A 19,061-nucleotide genomic window follows, 5' to 3' on the forward strand; every position below is an offset into this window, starting at 1 on the left:
TTAGGATTATCTTTAGTAAATGTTAAGTCAATCATCTCTGATAAGAGTGCCCAAGTAACCACAAGCATTACATCATAACATTAATTCAATCGTATTATAGTTTAGCTAATGCAACATAACATTTATTTTACATCTGTCAAGTAATGAAGCGTTTAATCTTCATTATGAAAGCATTGAAGCATTACGAGATTTTGACAGTTCTGTATAGTTCTATAGAGCCGTTGTAAAATGCTTCATTGCATTACCATGTTAAAAGCTTTATAGCAATCAATAATGCAAGCATTTATTACTTTATATATGCCTTTACTAAAGCTTCCATCGTTGTAAACAGAAAAATATCGCTCAGCTCGAAAAAAAAAACTGTAAAACACTTTTAAAAACAGAATCATTTAAAACAAAAGAAAAACGAACCAAAATTGTTATAGATTGCTGCGGAGCACTTAGATTATCATGCTCAGATGTTGCTGTTTGAAAATTTATATTTTGTATGTTTTTTTGGGTTTCTGGTTGGGACATGAAAACAATCAGATGCTGAGCGAACAAAAATGATGTGGGTTATCGGTTTCCTTATTTAACATAACGCCTCGATTTCATAAAAGGAAGAATTAAAGCGCTATTTGTATGGTTTCTTATTTATTGTATATTAGGTAGAAGTGAGCACGTATGAAAACAAAAAAAACAGAATCAACACAACAAGAATTCGAAAGTAACACAACTGATGGCATTCAGACCACAGCACATTTTTTGGAGTTGCTGAAAACACAACTCAATAAGGCACGAGCTAAGTATACGTTTCTTTATGTTGCGCATTTTTCCAGGTGCAAAATACATGGTATCGTAGCACACAGCGTTAGCGCGTCCGAGTTTCATCGTGGTCCAGTTTCAGCAGTCTAGGTTCAATTCCCGAAATACAAAAGAAAACATCAAAGTGAGAGCATCGGAAGATAAAAATAGATCGAAAAATGAAAAATATACTTTTTTTCTTTTTTGACATGATGCATTAAGTATGCATTCCATACGATTTGATTGCATTAGCTATAAGGTACAAGCATTTTATATGCTTTAGCAATCACCACAGTAAAGCTTGCTTTAAATCAACAATAATAGCGCCACTTTCGACTTTAAACCTACTTTTATGGTGCCTATATGACAAAACAACTTTATATCGCATGTCACATAATACACTATAAAGTGAAATTAATGCTCTATATAAAGCGTCATGGTTACTTGGGTGCTCTAATAGTAATATTCCGCCTTCTGCGTTTAAATACAGTTTTCTTTCTTTCGTTGACCGCCTAGTTAAATAGTAGGTGATAATTGATTCTTTTTCTTCTTTCATCTTTAAGCTTAGGAATAACAACGTTAACATAAAGAGGGAGAGGATAAGCGATCAATGTTAGGGATACATTTTCTTTATGAAAGCATATTTTTTGCGTTCTACTCTTTTTTAAATACTTTTATATTTTTTGTTTCTGTTCATCTTAATTAAGTTTTTTTTTTCGATAAAAGCCGTTAAAAACTAGAACGACCATTAGTGTTTTTATTTAAAATTTGTCTCCCATTCATATAAGGTGTAGGTTTTGATGTTTGTTTCTTATCGTTTTGTTCTTAGTAAAAGGCAACTTTTGTGAATATAGGCCGTTCCCGCTAATCTCGTGTGTGAGTGTTTGTGTTGCTTTGAAAGTATCTCTGCTACAGGATAAAATAAAGCCAACTGCTTGTCCTAAAACTGTCTTCATAGAATAATAGCTTTCTTTAAAATATATATTTTAAGCATTTAGTTTAGAAATATATCATCCAATCTATGACCTTTGAAAATATTCTCTATGGCAATACAATAATTCAACACGTTTCCACAAATAACCGATATTTGAGGAATTAAAACCATCATAAAATAAATCCTGAATTTGTAATTTCTATTGAAGGAAAAAAAATCATAAAAGCAATAAGTTATGACGCCACAATATTAAAATCATTCAGAAAAGCGCCTTGCAAGATGGCCACCATCATCGGGTTGTTTGACAACAACTCTAGTACATACACTGTGGTGAAAGACTGCTTCACTATAAGTTATGGTAGTTGTGTTGTTGATCCATCGAATGAATGTAGACTATGACGATTTTCAATTCCTTTAAAACACTCGGTTGGTTGCTTTTAGAATATCAATTTGTTGTGTTTTTGTTTCGTTGTAACAATTGTTTCAGTTGCTTTCGTTTGCAATTTAGAGAGAGATAGAATATATTTTATGTTATTTTGATTTTTGTGTTTCGTTTTCTACAATAGTGTATGGGATTGTGGGTGTGTTTGTGTGTACAATTGTTTAGTGAAGTGCCACCACTACTGGCGGGTCGGGTTTGCTGCTTCTCAACTTCTTACATCAGCTTCTGCTTGGCACACTCCGGACAGATGACGTCCTGTTCATCGGTGATGAATCCACGACCGACCAGTGACGTTTTGCAGATGGCGCAGATGAAGCAATCGTTGTGCCAGTGACGATCTTCGAACGAGATGAAACGGGTACCGCCGATTCCTGTGAAAAATTGTTAAAAATAATCGTTAAAAATGTTAAAAAGATGGTTTGTGTTCCGATATCTCAAACGATTGTTTGTTTCAAGCTTCTGGAACTTCATGTTGTAACCAGAGATGTCGGATAATAACTCAGTTTTCCGCGGGGTGACGCCTACAGGATTGTGATGGCCAAGACGAGAGGTGTAATGGCTCCTACAGAGCAATCTCCAGAGATGTTGAGGGGATAATAGAGGGGCTTTTTCCGCGTCATGATCCTAGTCCTTGGCCTCCTTTCGTAGGACAGCCGGGGACTGGGGCTGGCGATGAGGAGAGGGTCAGGTCTGCTATGTAGAAATGCCTGGACGAGGGAGTTTTCCCAGAAGCATGGTAGAAGCAGAGCCTGGTTCTATTGCCAAAGGCGGGGAAACCACCCGGAGACCCGTCGGCATATAGACCAATATGGTTGATAGACACGGCGGGGAAGGTGCTCGAAAAGATCATCCTCAATAGAATGTTGAGGTTCACCGAGGACGAAAATGGCCTTTCGAGTAACCAGTACGGGTTCCGAAAGGGGAGTTCGACCTTAGACGTTATCTTGTCGGTAACGAAAACCGCCGAGCCTAAGAGATGGGGGATTCGCTACTGTGTAGTAGTGACTCTGGATGTAAGGAAGGCGTTTAATAGCGCCAGCTGGTCTGCTATTACCAATGCGCTCTTGCGTCTGGGGATACCCGGGCACCTGTACAAGATTCTCGGAAGTTATTTTCAGAATCGAGTACTAGTTTACGACATAGTTAGAGGTGGGTCGGAAGTGCTTTCACATAACCTCAGGAGTCCCGCAAGGTTCCATCTTGGGTCCGATGTTATGAAATGTCATGTACGACGAGGTCTTGAGGTTAGAGTACCAAGTGGGAGTGAAGATTGTCAGAATCGCCGACGACATTACTCTCGAAGTGTACGGTGAAACGATCGAGGAGATGAAGTTGACTACCGACTACTCGTGAGCAACCGGAAGTCGGAGCTGCAGGCGGTGATCAGTGTAGGTGATTGCACTATCCCGTCGAAGCGCTCCGATAAGCTTACCTTCGGTAGCCACGTTGATTATGCCTGTAAAAGAACCTCCACAGCTATTGCGGCACTGTCCTGGATGATGTCCAATAGCTCTGCGGTGTACGCAAGTAAGCGTAAGCTTCTGGCTAGTCTCGCTACGTCAATTCTAAGGTATGGAGGCCCGGCGTGGGGCACTGCGCTAAGTACTGAATGCTGCCGTCGTAAGCTGGAAAGTACTTGTGCCTGAGGGTTACGAATTCGTACCGTGCCGTGTCACACGACGCTCTCTGCGTCATCATTGGTATGGTGCCTATCGGCATCCTTATCTGTGAGGACATGGAGTGCTTCAAAATGCGCGGCACAAGAGGCATACGCAGGACTGCCAGGATGGCCCTATGGTCAAATGGCAGCGAGCATGGGACAGTTCCACCAAAGGAAGGTATGGGTCCACTTGGGTTGATACCAAAGGTAGATAGTTGGATTAATAGGAGCCATGGGGAAGTTACATTCCACCTGACACAGGTCCTTTCAGGTCATGGTTGTTTCCGACAGTAACTATACCGTTTTGGGCATGCGGATTCTCCCGGGTATTTGGTTAGCAATGGTTTAGAGGAAACGGTAGAACACGTTTTGTTCGTGTGCCCGCGTTTTCGCACAATGCGTGACCGTATGCTTGCCACATGCGGAGAGGACACAACTTCGGACAACCTTGTCCAGAGGGTGTGTAGGTATGAATTTAGCTGGAACGCCGTTTCAAAGGCTTCTATCCACATCGCCTGGGAGCAACAGAGGAGGTGGCGCGTGGACTCGGAGAATGGCTAGTTCAGATGCGGCACAAGAGGTGGTCCAGGGGTCCGGAGTCGGCTTCGTAGGTCATACCGGTGCCCTACGGTCGAAATACCCTTACAGCGATTAAGTGTCCGTGGAAAGGAAGTCATGGTGGCGTTGCTGTCGTGGCGTCGGTCTACTGGGTTGGATCCGAGCTCGCGGTTGGAAAGGGGCTCTCGGCAAGGGCCGGGGCAGGTGGCAACCCTGCTGTCAGCAACCTTCTGGTGCATCTGATAGGGCCTGCTGGGTAGTGATACTCTTCCTTGCGGGCAGGTCGGATCGGGTTGCTCGTTGGCATCAGTTCTTAATGTCTGCAAAACAGTTGGACGCGGGAGGGGTTGACCCTGCCCGCCTTCCGAGGACAAAAGGAGTGTTAGAGGACCACTCGGGAAATTGGCTAAGCGCCAGCATGCTACCATGATAGACACTCCAAAGCGAGTCATCGATGTTCGTTGCTGCAGGCTACGCAGCTAACCTTGAGGTTGCGATGTGCACTAGCCCCTCTCTGAAACTGAAGCAATGCCTTCTTGGTGGTTTCGGAGAGACGAAGGGTTTGGCGACCATAGGAATGTGTTTTGTGGGTCGAGGAGAAGTAGTTCTGGCTTTTACTTTTGTTGTAGAAAAAACAGGCCCAACGATGTAATTTGACCAGTCAGCAGGCCAAGGCGATAACAGGCCCAGGATAGAGATATGTCACGTTGGTTTTTTGCACGCACTATGTGGGTCCACAGGGCTGAAAGTAGAAAACAAAGCCAAACCATTCTTACCTGTGATTGGCTTGACACAGGCGGTGCATCTCTTGGCGAACAGCTCTCCGAAGCACTCGGCACAGTACGGCTTCTCGTCGCGGCTGGTGAAGCGTTGCCCGGCCAGGGACACCTGACAGTGGGTGCAGGTGAAGCACTCGCGGTGCCACGGTTCGTTCTTGTAGGTCACACCGCCGCTGGTGATGATCTGTTGGATGAAATGGGGTCAGTTTTGTTCTGAAAATGCCGTGCGGTTCGGTTGGCTGCCCTGATTTCGCTTACCTTCTTGCACTTGATGCAACGGGTTGCGTACTTTTCTTCGTAGCATCCGGCGCAGTAGATCTCCTGCTCACGGGGGATGAAGGATTTGGTACCGATGGCGGTTTTGCAGACGCAGCAGCAGAAGCACTTCTCGTGCCACTGTCTGGTCTTGTACTCCATCTTTTTGGTTCCTGGATTGAGAAAAAAAAAATAAGAATTAGTTTCCAGTAGCCGAAAGCAATAACAAAGTACTCTGCCTAACCATGATGTCACTTCGGACAAAACAAGACGCAATCAATCAACTTTGATTGTTGATTGAACCCAACACGAGGCAGACGCGCTAATCCTTTACGATTAAACATTTGTCACTTAAAAAGTTAGTTTTCAATTACTGCCAGGCAAACATGCACACTTCTGAATGGGATTCCATTAGGCTAAGCCGGAGAGTACACTCCATGATTGCTGGCGGAACCGCTTGTGCGGGCACTTGAAAACTCGTGTGCGGATTCCGAACGAGGAAAGAAACGGATGAAAGCAATGTGATTGAGTCAGGTCAGTGCATCGCATGACTTGCGCGCGCTTTTCCGTTTCGCCATGCGGATCCGGTGTTCTATGAACAGAACAGAACACCACGTTCGCTGGTGAAAAGGCGAACGCAATGCACCAAAGACGCAAGTACTTGCACATTGAGTGATGCTGCTATTACGGCTGGAAGTATGGAATTATTATTTTTATGGGCGCACTAAACTGTTATGCCAAGCCAAGAGGCGTCCTACACACGGTTCGCGAGAGGGACTTCGCTCGAGGAGGAGGATGATTCATGGCGGCTGACTGGCGCACGCTACCGTAGAAGGCTTGGAATTCACGCGAACTGTCAAATAAATAAGAAGCGCGATCTCGCGCCGGATGAAATAGCACCACTGGGATTACAAAGTGGCAATTTAAACAACAATTCATCGTCTCGCGTCGATCGTAGATTCTCGACAAAAGCTGCCTCGTTCGACCCTAAGATCAGATCAGCTGTTGTTGGTAGGAAGGTGCCGGGAGTCATTGACGAGTACGGAAGAAGAGTGTTGCACATTTATAATCTTGTCTACCGCAAGCAAATTTACGATCGCCGCCGACCCTATAAGGCGATGTTTTCACTTTCCACCATCTAGTCGTCCGTCGTTATTATGGACCATTGGACGACGGACCAGCTTGGCTAGAGCTCAAAGTGCGTGGGCGTGAAGACTTTTCTAGTACGGGTCGGGTAGAGAAACGGGCGTCGTTGTGTCGTAACGACCGTTTATTGCTCGCGAAGGCTGCATCGCTAAAGGTATGGACCGGTTCAAGCGACAACCCTAATGCCACGCAGTTTTACAGCTCTTTGTCGAAGAAAATGTTTGTGAATTCATGGCAAACTTGATAACTATCAAAGCACGCAGCCAAATCCATCTGTCACGCAAATATCATGTCAAAACTGCAACATTCAAGACTGTCAGGAACCCCTCGGAAACCACTAAAACCGCAATCAGTCGATTGCACAGGAAGTAAAGCCGATTGCATTTCCGAGAGATCAGATCTCCTCGAGTGAGTGCACCCAATCACGATCAACGTCGTTGTCGTCATCATGGGGGTTGCCATGCCAGCAGCCATACCTTGCCGAGCAGGCTGAGAAGATTGACAAATGTCGTTCTATGAAAAGAGATTGAACTGCAATTAAGCGTCGCTTGATGGTTTTATTTGGTGGTGGGCGGATGAACTAGATCAAAGTAAGTCAAGGGGTTTGAGGAATCGCGATTCAATCTGGTGTAGCAGATTTGGCGAAACGCAATCAGAGGTGGCTTAACCTGGATGCCCCAATCGAGTAGTATGATGGATGAAGCCAGTGGGCGCCATTGTCGCTCCGCATATCTTCTTATTAGTCTGAGTCAAGGGGCCCAAACGACACTTGTTGCCACTGACTGCTGGCTGACAGTTGAGTTGACCTCTACACTACAGGTTGCCGGTGGTGGCGGTGGCAGAATGTGGAGTCAGTTGATTTGAATTTCAAATTTTCGCTTACTATTTTATCGAGTAGCATTAGGACTTATTGAGCCATAACGATTTATGGAGGATCGTTAATAAGTAATTCACTGATTTTATGGCTGCGCATTCAGATGTGGGTGTGCGGATTGTACTTGCATCAATGGAAACAATTGTTGGTTTCAGTAGTTGCAACATGAATCAACTAGACCAAATGAGTATACATACTCGCTTGTGTACTTTTTAACATGTGTGAATATAGCTAAAAGTAAGAGCCAGTAGAATTTTCTTCTGGAATCCTAAATGTTTTCAGAAATTTTATGTTACAAACAGAAGGTATATCTGAGTATCCTACGAAATGTTCGATTTTTGCTGAACATATTGCGCAGTTCCCACCCAACTGGACCCCTTTCGCAGTTTGTATAAGTGCGGGATCGTGAATAAAACTGCGATTTTGCATCAAATCGTTTCGGTGTCTTCTGCGCACTTATTCAGTATTTTGTAATGCATAAGTGCGCAGAAGACACCGACACGATTCGATGCAAAATCGCAGTTTTATTCACGATCCCGCACTTATACTAACTGCGAAAGGGTGGGAAATGCCCAATATTTAGCTTAACGCTAAGATTCTCATTTCTGAGTTATGTGCCAAAATTTCGGACTACTACGCACCGACAGAAAGCAGTTGATCACTGATGATATCTGGAGGAAAAAAAAAGCTAAAACCGGATTAGAGCGAGCGAAAATACGAGGAGCCAAATTTACGGCTTACGGCCTGGAGCACATAGCGTTCGTTCCGTCGAGATTTGCGTTTTTTTGACAGTTTTCCCATGGGAAATGTGTCAAACTACTGTCACGCACACGCAAACGTATGCATTGTGCGGGGCACTTAACCCGTCAGCGTAATTCGGCTTTTGAGAAGATATTGAATGTTGCTTTCACAACAAAACGCGCTGCCAACTTCTAGTCGGCATTTCTGAATCATCGCGACGAATCAAACACCACCTCTGCTGCTGTTTGTGTTAGTGAGATCGAAGAAACGTCAGATTCCTGAATGGCTGAATGGCTGGCGACGACTCTGGCGATAGTTTTACCCGCGATGGATTCAAATCGTCGCGTTCGACAAAGGGGAAAATCGACAATAGTGGTAGAGTAGATAAAGGAGCGTTGACGGACTCCCAAGCCGACGAAGGTGAGAAAACAGCAAATATCGGCAACATTCGTCTGCTCTGCGATGTCTTACGTCACCTTAGTGGGACTAAGATGAATGCTACGATGCCCTTGAAAGACTGCACAGTTATTGACTGACCAGGCTGACCATTTGAAACGCTGGTTAGAGCACTTTGGAAACTTTTTTAAAGTGTCGGCCACGCCACCAACACCTCAGCATGATCCGCCTAGGGTTCGAGGCATTATCCATGTCAACACCGAAGCTCCATCATTGCAGGCGATAGAAACAGCCATCCGTAGCAGGAAATCGAACAGAGCCCCGGAGGTCGATCTCATATCAGCCGAGATGCTCAAAGCTGACCCCGTACTACCCAGGTAACCACTAAGCACTGTTCTGAGCATTATAACAGCCATTAAACAGCTTTTCAGTATACTGTTCCTCATCGTAATAGGCGAGATCCTGGTAGGTGCGATAGATCATGAACCAAATCGTGGGTTGCAGAGGTAGCCCATCCCAAGTAACATCTTGATAACCAATTAGTCTTGCAAAGGTTTTGAGAACCGTCATAAAACCTTATACCTTATATTTTGGTTTTATGATGACTTTAAAAACCTCTTCTAGACTATTTGACTACAAGTTGTTACTTGGGATTACCATGGTGTATTTAAATGAGTTCGAACTGGTGGAAGATGTTCTCCTAGCTCAACGGCGCTCTGATATGCAGAGTAAGCTCAATGATCTTGTCAATCGCTCCTCGTTGGAAGGTCTTACTATCAACGTCAACAAAACAATATCGTTGGATGTAAACACGGTCAACCCTTCCAGCTTCACGGTATCTGAACAAGCAATAGAGAATGTTTAAATCTTCCAATATCTCGGTAGTCAAAAGGAAGCCGGTGTGTGGTGGCACAAAGGTGCACGGATCAAGAAGGCGAGGACTGCCTTTGTGAGTTTAAGAAATGCATGGAACGACAATCAGATCGATCAGAGTCGACGTACCGAAATCTGAATTTTCAAATCGAACGTGAAATCTCTGCTGTTGTACGCCAGTGAAACTAGGTGTGTATCAGTGGAGATCACTCAGCGGCTGCGATGTCATCAAGAGCCAATAACTACAGAAATCCGGGAGCGAAAGTGGAGGGTCGGCCACACTCTACGCAGTGGCGGGAACGAAATCTGCAAGCAAACGTTAGATTGGAATCCAGAAGGATATCGCAGCAGAGACAAACCTACAGGCTCATGACTGCGCAGCATTAACAAGGAAATAAAGGAAATCGACAGATATTTGACCTGGCCACAGGTCAAAGCGATGGCGACCAATGGTCCAGGATGGAGATCTCCTAATTCAGCTCTCTGCTCCATTATGGCTGCTCAGGACTGAAACCTGCTACTGCTACATACTAGTGGAAAAAAAGGTGATCTAATATTAAGATTACTTTCAAAAAATGTCCATGACACATCCACAAAAAGCGCATGACACCCCCTGTTTGAGTCCTAATCTTGCGTCATTCCTCAGAAAACGACACTCTCCCGCAGTTCGTGATCAACACCTGCCCCTCTTGATCGGAGCCAATCTTGTTCCCATGATTTCGACGCTAAAACAAACACTCCAAGCCGATCTCACATCAAGCCAAATTTGATGCTAAGTGGCTAATCGTCCATATTTTGCATCCGCCCGCCAAAATACATATGAAGATCGTTGTGATTTTATTATGACGAATATTGGCATCGCGATGAGCTAATAACTGATTCAGTTCAGCTCTCAAAATTCTATGCAAAGTCTCCGTCGGATGCGATCGTGTTTGATCTTCACATGTTACACATGCACGGCATTCGACATTAGAAGCCCACGCGCGAAAATTTAATGAAAGCAACAGAAAAAAAAAACGCCAAACGGTTCTGCTCGATCGCGACCACCTCGCGCGCTCAGGTAAACATTCAACAAGGTTGCCGAACTGAGTTGTGATCTTTCTTTCTGTCGTTTTTTTTTCGTGCCTCAAGATTAAAAGTTGTGTTATTGGGAGAAACCGGCACGTGGGTGGTTCCAGCGAGTTGCGATCGCTACCGCGTTTGTTCATAATGGTCATCACATCATCGCGTCGATCAGATCGGACCGTCATCGTACGCGGTTCAAGGGGTCATTAGCGAAGACCGAGTTGCCAACCCCTATATACGTTGCGAGGGGACGCAGCATGTTGAAAATGTCAAATGGCGTTACATCGCCCAATATGGCGTCCAAAACAATAATTTATTAATTGGCGCGTAGAATTTTTGCGCGGTTTTTTCTCGCCGTTGTTGATGTGTTCCGTTTAAACGTCGATTCGGAGCGGCAAGGTGTCCAAAAGTGGCAACCCACTACCTACTGCGGTTTGATCGATCCATATTTATAGGGGAGCAGAAAAAAGCTGATCGTCGCGATCAGCGATCAGAGCGGTAGGTGATAATAAAATGGATTTTTATTGCTGCGTTCCGGTTTCAGAGCGATGCATTTGTTATACTCTCGGAACGATCGGTCGCAATGATGACATTAACCCGCACGTGAAAATTTATGCCTTTGCGTGGTGGAGACGAAGGGGTTAAGACGAGACTTTTCTGGCGACAAAGTACAATCATTTGGATCTTTTGTGGGCAATTAGTTTTATCGTTAATTGATTGTAAACGATCGTGATAGTTGTAACGGCAGTCAGTCAGCGGTGGGCATTGGATGTTAACAGGTTAAGCGATGTTGCAGAAGCACTCATGAAACGGGAAGTGATCAACTCCAGGGAATTAGCTGACATAAAGTGGAATGAACGCTGGCTATAAAAATATGAAAATGTCGATATGACATGTTTTTACGCTTTCTTGGAGGATTACCGATTCGATACTGTATGTCTGTATCTAAAGACACGGACACGTTCAATGCTTCCAGTGAGCCCATTGAAGGAAGCACGACACTAGACAATGGACTAGCATGCAACACCCAGTGGCACAGCCTAAAACTTTTCCAGACAGCTGCGGCGGGAATCGAACCCTAATCGACACTAGCCGCATGATCACGAGGCCATACAAATCACTAATGTCATAGTCGAAGCGGTAAATGCGCTGGTAGTCAGCAAGACCATACTAAGGGCTACGGGTTCGATTCCCGGCCGGTCTTGGAACTTTTTGTAATAGATATTTGTTTGACTTTCTGCGTAAAATTTCGCCATTCAGTTCCACTGCACTTGAGAGTTCACAATTCTTCTCGTTTTTCCTACGACGAAGGCAACCGCATCAAAGTATTAAATTGGTAATTGTGCAGCTGCAAGCAAAATAGTCGAATTTCTTATAAGCTACTCCGGCAGTCGTTAGCTCTCATAGAGATGAGATATATTTGTATCTATTTAGTGAAGTCATCCAAACTGTTCTTGAGTTCAGATCCTGAAGTCTACGGGTGTAACGGTAACTTCTTTCATTATGTAAAGCTACGATTTGTATTCTATCATGCCCAGTAGTCTTCTGAAAGCTCAAAAGATAGCATCAGAACAGTTGGGATATCCTAGGTCAACCAAACTGTTCATGAGTTCAGATCCTGAAGTCTACGGGTGTAACTGTAACTTCTTTCATTACACAAAGCTACGATTTGTATTCTATTATGCCCAATAGTCTTCTGAAAGCTCAAAAGATAGTATCAGAACAGTCTAGATATCCTAGGTCATACAAACTGTTCTTGAGTTCAGATCCTGAAGTCTACGGGTGTAACCGTAACTTCTTTCATTATGCAAAGCTACGATTTGTATTCTATCATGTCCAGTAGTCTTCTAAAGCTCAAAAGATAGTATCAGAACAGTCAGGATATTCTAGGTCGTCCAAACTGCTCTTGAGTTCAGATCCTGAAGTCTACGGGTGTAACTGTGTTTTCTTTCATTATGCAAAGCTACGATTTGTATTTGTATTCTATCATGCCCAGTGGTCTTCTGAAAGCTCTAAAGATAGCATCAGAATAGTTGGGATATCCTAGGTCATCCAAACTGTTCTTGAGTTCAGATCCCAAAGCCTACGGGCGTAACTGTAACTTCTTTCATTATGCAAAGCTACGATTTGTATTTCATCATGCCCAGTAGTCTTCTGAAAGCTCAAAAGATAGTATCAGAACATTCGAGATATCCTATGTCATCCAAACTGTTCTTGAGTTCAGATCCTGAACTCAACCAGTGTAACTGTAACTTCTTTCATTATGCAAAGCTACGATTTGTATTTCATCATGCCCAGTAGTCTTCTGAAAGCTCAAAAGATAGTATCAGGACAGTCGGGATATCCTAGGTTATCCAAACTGTTCTTGAGTTCAGATCCTGAAGTCTACGGGTGTAACAGTAACTTCTTTCATTATGCAAAGCTACGATTTGTATTCTATCATGTCCAGTGGTCTTCTGAAAGCTCTAAAGATAGCATCAGAATAGTTAAGATATCCTAGGTCATCCAAACTGTTCTTGTGTTCAGATCCCAAAGCCTACGGGCGTAACTGTAACTTCTTTCATTATGCAAAGCTACGATTTGTATTATATCATGCCCAGTAGTCTTCTGAAAGTTCAAAAGACAGTATCAGATCAGTCGGGATATCCTAGGTCATCCAAACTGTTTTTGAGTTTTGATCCTGAAGTCTACGGGTGTAACAGTAACTTCTTTCATTGTATAAAGCTATAATTTGTATTCTATCATGCCTAGTAGTCTTCTGAAAGCTCAAAAGATAGTATCAGAACAGTCTAGATATCCTAGCTCATCCAAACTCTTCTTGAGTTCAGATTCTGAAGTCTACGGGTGTAACCGTAACTTCTTTCATTATGCAAAGCTACGAGTTGTATTCTATCATGTCCAGTAGTCTTCTGAAAGCTCAAAAGATAGTATCAGAACAGTCAGGATATCCTAGGTCATCCAAACTGTTCTTGAGTTCAGATCCTGAAGTCTACGGGTCTAACAGTAACTTCTTTCATTGTACAAAAATACGGTTTGTAATCCATCATGTCCAGTAAGTCTTCTGAAAGTTCAAAAGACAGTATCTGATCAGTCGGAAAGCCTAGGTCATAAAGACTAAAAGTCAAAATTAAATTTGTATCAGCCTTATTACAAATCTTTCATGAAGTGACCCTTGAGTGTTAAGAGGTTCATGGATTGTTTGGAACGTTTGGAACATTTTGTGGCCTTTATGGCTTTCGTTGGTGTGTTCGACTGTTTTACGAAACTGTTTCGTGGTGGCTTGTCAGTCTTGACAAAAATAAAACACTATTTATGTTATTTTGTCCCCAAAATAACATAAATAGTGTTTTATTTTTGTCAAGACTGACAAGCCACCACGAAACAGTTTGTGGCTTTCGTCAGACAAATTTTGTCAAATTTCGGACTTAGAAATTTAGCCTGCTTTTCATGGGTGGTTCGCATGAATTCAACTTGTGGGGTTCGTGTGCGTGGGAAAGTGCGCTGGGTCCTGACTTGATGACGGCGCGGTGGCAACCCTCCAGGAGGTTTGCAGGCAGCTCATCCGGGATTCCCCCAAGAAATTCTTTGCGGTTTCACCATAAAGTTGTTCCAGGACTCCTCCAAGGGTTTCTTATGGGATTCGTAGGGAGTTTTTGATGAGATTTTTCCGCGGTTCATTAAGGATTCCTTCAGAATCTTCTCCTATGATTTCTAATTTCTTCTGAGATCCCTAAAAGGTTCCATCTGAGATTCCTCCAGGAACTCCTGTTGGTGGAAGACCAAAAGGAATTTGATGGAATATTTAATAAAAAAATCTTTAGGAACTTCATAAGGAATGCCATAAATAAAAACTGCTGGAGGAATTTCTCAAAACTTTCCCTAATAAACTTGGAGGATGTCCATTCGAAATATCTGAAAGAATTCCAGAATGAACTTCTGGATGAATTTCGGAAAGATCTGCAGGAATTCTAAGCGGAACTCATGGAGGTAACCAAAAAAAAAAAGTTCATAGATGAATCCTGGAAAGTGTTCCTGAAGAAATCCCCTAAGCAGTGTCTGAAAGAATTCCAGAAGAACTTCCCGGAACAATCCCGGCAAGAGTTTCCAAAGGAATCCCGCAAGAAATTCCCAAAAGGAATCCACGAAGGAGTTCCTGAAGAAATTCCAGAAGCAATTCCTGACAGAAGTCCAGAAGAAATTCTCTGAATTCTTGAAGCAATCCTTGAAGTAGTAACTGAAAGAATCCCCGGAGGGAGTTCCTGGAAGAATCCTGGAGAAGCTTTTAAAAAAATACTGAAAGAATTTCTTGTAGGATTCCTGAGAAAGAAGAAATCCCTCAAGGAATTTCAGGAGGATTCTCACATGAAATTCCTGGAAGAAATCCCAGACGGAATTTTGGAAGGAGTTTCTGTAGGAATCGTAGAAGAAATAACTGAGATTTCTTCAGGAACTCCTGTTGGTGGAAGACCAGAAGAAACTTGCTGGAGTATTTTATCATAAAATTCTTTAGGAATTTCATAATGAATGCCATAAATGAAAACTGTAGGAGGAATTTCTCAAAACATTCCCCAATAAACTTGGAGGATGTCCACTCGAAATATCTGAGAGAATTCCAGAATGAACTTCTGGATGAATTTCGGAAAGATCTGCAGGAATTCCAAACGGAACCCATGGAGGTAACCAAAAAAGAGCTCATAGATGAATCCTGAGTTCCTAAAAAAAAAGAGTTCCTGAAGAAATCTCCGAAGCAGTTTTTGAAAGAATTCCAGAAGAACTTCCCGGAACGATCCCGGCAAGGGTTCCCTAGAAAACTCCCGGAGGAATTCCGGAAGAAATCCCGGGTGAATATGCTGGGATTTCCAGGTATATTTTCTAGGATTAGAGTAGAGTGGGGCAAAAGTTCGAGTGGGGCAAGAGTTTCTTTTGAAGTTTTTGAGCTCAATTCAAATTATTTCTTTCGGGTGTCAAGGTTGTTCGAAGCCTTTTTAAAAAAGAGACTTTCACTCCAAAAATAATGAAAATTGATCAATATTTCGAAAAGTTATGACAAAATGTTGGTTTTTGACCAAAAAATTGTAATATGCGATGGTCCTTCCAACACATGGATTGGAATTGTAATGAAATCGAATTCAGTCTTTTGTTTTGGGGCGTAACTAGGTATATTTTGAAGATGCTTTAGCATGTATAACTTTTTGCAAAAAAGATTTGGAAGTCAAATTTTACACATAGTGGGGCAAAAGTTCGAATTGTGGGGCAAGAGTTCGAGTCATGTGGCAACTTAGGGTAAAAACCTAAAATTATACAAAATGTACATATTATCTCTAAAAATAATGGAATTAGTGAGAAAATCCGATCAAAGTTGAACAAAAATGTTGTTTTATCTAAATTTGACGAAAAACTACTAATTTTTTGGTGTAGTAAATTTAACCTTGATTTGGGAAAAATCCAGATCAAACTTTAAAGTGTATTCCAGTTCCAACATCAAATATTAATTGATTTCAGGTATTCCTATTACCAAAGTGTCAAAATAGTGTGCTACGGTTAGCGAAATTCCGCAAACACTTGATTCGAACTTTTGCCCCAGTGGTGGGGCAAGAGTTCGAATAAAACGCACACATACAAAAAGCGTTGTAACTCAAAATTGAAAAGACATTTGGGGTGACTTTGTTCAGCAAAATTTTAGCTCATGGATGGTAGAATCACCATACGGTATTCATTTATTTTTATCTGCTTTGATTTTTTGAAAAAAGTTGTATTTTCAACTAGGGTCGAACTTTTGCCCAACCTTACTCTACTATGAGGAGAATCCAGGATGAAATTCCTTTACGATTCCTGCAACTCCTCGAGAAGTCCCGCAAGAAATCCTTTGAATTCCTAAAAGGAATTTATGGAGAAACGTTTAAGGAATCTCAGAAAGGATTCTAGAGGGAGCTTCTGAAAGAACCTCAAAAATTATTTCATATAGAGCTCCTGAACAATCACAAAAGGAAACCTTGAAGAAATCCTAGAATAAATTTGTGGAGAAACCACGGAATAAGTTCTCGGAAGAATATCAGGATAAATGGCTGGGATAATTCTAGAAGGAGTTCCTGGGGGAATCTCGGAATAAATTGCTAGAGTGATTACGGAAAGAATTTTAAAGGAATTTAGGAGCTCCAGAAGTAATCTCAGAAGGTATTTCTTAAGAGTACTTCTGGAAGAATCCTGGAAAGCGCCCTTGAAGGAATGCCAGACAGAGCCTCTTTAGGCATCTCAGGAGAATCTCTTGGAAGAATCCCAGATATAACAAAAGAATCCCAAATAAACCCCAGCAAGAATTTCATCAAGAACTCCGCGGGAATCCCACAAGAAACACCTGGAGGAGCCCTGGAATAAATTTGTTAAAAAACCACAAAGGATTTCTTGGACGAATCTCGGATGAAGTTCTAGCGTGATCCCAGAAGGACTTCCTGGAGAGGTGCCACCGCGCCGTTATCATGTCATAAACCCTATAGGGCACTGCATAAAATTCTTTCCTTCTCTTTCAGTCTCACAGAAATTATGTAAGCAACAAGGCCAAGAAACGCCAAAACCCCATACAAAATCAAAACAGTGCAGTGCCCTATTCTGATTTCTCTTAAGAGGCATACCTAATACTATAATAATCTTAGAAACATGTTTAACGTTATCGCAGCATGTTGAATTTTGGTTTAGGTCATTCAACGTCAATCTCGCGGTTGTGTCTTGTATACAATCCATCACAGCTTTTATATTTAACTGATGTACCTGGCGTTGTGTCCCGACAATCTCCCAACCGGCACTCGATCCCCAAATGACACCGGAAGGTGGCATTCTCTTTGGCTGCGGTCGCCCCCGGCAGGAACATACTCAGCACAGCAATGTCCTCGTTGTTGTCTTTGGCCCGCTTGATCCGATCTGCTCCAACGGTTTTGGTTTTGAGCCTTAACCGGTCAAAATCCGTCGACAAAATATCGGTCGCCATAGTGAACTTTCAAACCTTCCCGGACACCGTGTAACAAAATAAACTTAGCCCCCACGACTTCTCGAAGACCCACTATTGCATAAAACAGCAATCCGACACTTTTCACACTTTCTTTTCGGTTGGTTGTGTGACCACTGCTGTAGCCCGTGATCGACGGTGATCGATACTCAAATTGCTTTCCAACAGCCTCTCTAATAGTGCATCCGCAAATGATTCAAAGCAGAGCCCACCAGCACTTTCGGCCACTCTAGTTGGGGGCAGTTCGAGTCACTTTCGTTCACACGCGCTGCGTTTTTTTTTTCGATCGTTCGTTCGTTCCCTGTACCGAACCGGCACCTTCGTAAAATCCGCGTCACGTTGTAACTTCACACGCGACTACTCCGAACTCTCCGAGTGAGCATCTAGCACCGCAGCCGCCGATGTAATCCAATCAAAAGTTCATTCATAACTGAAACCGGCGCGGCGACCAGCGCCAGTGTTATTCTTATTGTGTGACTTGGCTGGCTCTCCGCGTGGTAGTCGGGTAGGTCGTCGTCGTCTGTCCGTTTGCTTGTTCGTAGCCGTAGCGGTTGTGGTACGCTAGAGCTCTGCGCTATAAGGTATCCTCCTAATACCTTCCAGTTCCAGCCGGTTGGTTGGTGGTTGATGGAGCAAAGCTCTCGTCCAAGAAGAAAAGCTCAACTCTCTTTGGTGGTTGTAGGAGCAAGTTATTTAAAACGTCAAAGTATGCCATTCCAGTACCGGTTATTTTCACTAGAAATTATATTTAGAGTCATTCAAAGTGGTGATAGTAAACATTGTACCATAGTTTTAGAGCAGAAAACTATGCGTTTCCATCTAAGTTCAACGAAATAAAAAAAAATGGAGCAACATGGTTGCTTGTTGCAGGATGGAAAGACTCAGTTTATTAAGAGAAGTTTGTTTTCTTCAACTCTTCAGGATTTGTGCATATAGCAACTCAGAGAACGTTGCATTTTAAACCAGCTTACCCCGCATATGGCTAGTAGGCATCTTTAGCCGTAGAGCGTGGTGGCAAACAAATTGCATGGAGAGCATACCACGTATGACTCATGTCCACTCTGTCATTGCCCGAGGTTACCCCGGTTTGCTGGATATTTTGACAACAAGCACTTGCGTGAGATTGCATAAACTTCCTGTGTAGCCGTATGGCTCTGATAGGTGTATTACTTCGGGTTTTAAGTTTCGTGCAAAGATGCAAAATTATACTTCGCAATAGGACAGCGATACAAGATCAGGGAGAGAAATGCAGCTCAGCAGATTAAATAACATCAACAACAGATCGTACAAAAACGATAGCTTTACGGGCTTACTTCGCTCTAACTAAAATAAAAAGGGTTTTTATTTAATTCCCGCTTATCTAAACACCGATCAATAATGATCGAATTTATACTTGCATTTCATAGGTGAAGGCGTTAGGACGCCTAATAGCCAAAAAAGTATTGTAAAAGAACAACAAATTTCGTTAAAATTATACAATTGAATAATTTCTCTCGAATTCTGTTTCCGTCTAGTTCACGTCTATTTTGGGCACAACCTGAATTCAATTCCTGGC

The 19,061-nt window shown here is 42.8% G+C and overlaps 1 protein-coding gene across 4 annotated transcripts in view; it reads right to left on the reverse strand.

Moving 5' to 3' along the window:
• Nucleotides 1-1,441: 1,441 nt before the first annotated feature.
• The window catches only part of LOC109422497 (four and a half LIM domains protein 2), an 866,140-nt gene continuing 848,520 nt past the window's right edge, over nt 1,442-19,061 (reverse strand). For 3 of the 4 annotated variants that reach the window (XM_062852254.1, XM_062852255.1, XM_062852256.1), the window contains 3 exons: nt 5,415-5,584; nt 5,154-5,340; nt 1,442-2,530 (listed from right to left, as the gene is read on the reverse strand). In XM_062852254.1, coding sequence (XP_062708238.1) covers nt 2,373-2,530; nt 5,154-5,340; nt 5,415-5,584 — 515 coding nt within the window. In that variant the 3' untranslated portion in view covers nt 1,442-2,372. Of the gene's footprint in view, nt 2,531-5,153; nt 5,341-5,414; nt 5,585-17,271; nt 17,958-19,061 lie in introns of those variants that run through there. The other variant, XM_062852257.1, reaches the window with a different exon arrangement.

The sequence above is a fragment of the Aedes albopictus genome, chromosome 2 (genome assembly GCF_035046485.1).
Source record: "Aedes albopictus strain Foshan chromosome 2, AalbF5, whole genome shotgun sequence".
Lineage (NCBI taxonomy): Eukaryota > Metazoa > Arthropoda > Insecta > Diptera > Culicidae > Aedes > Aedes albopictus.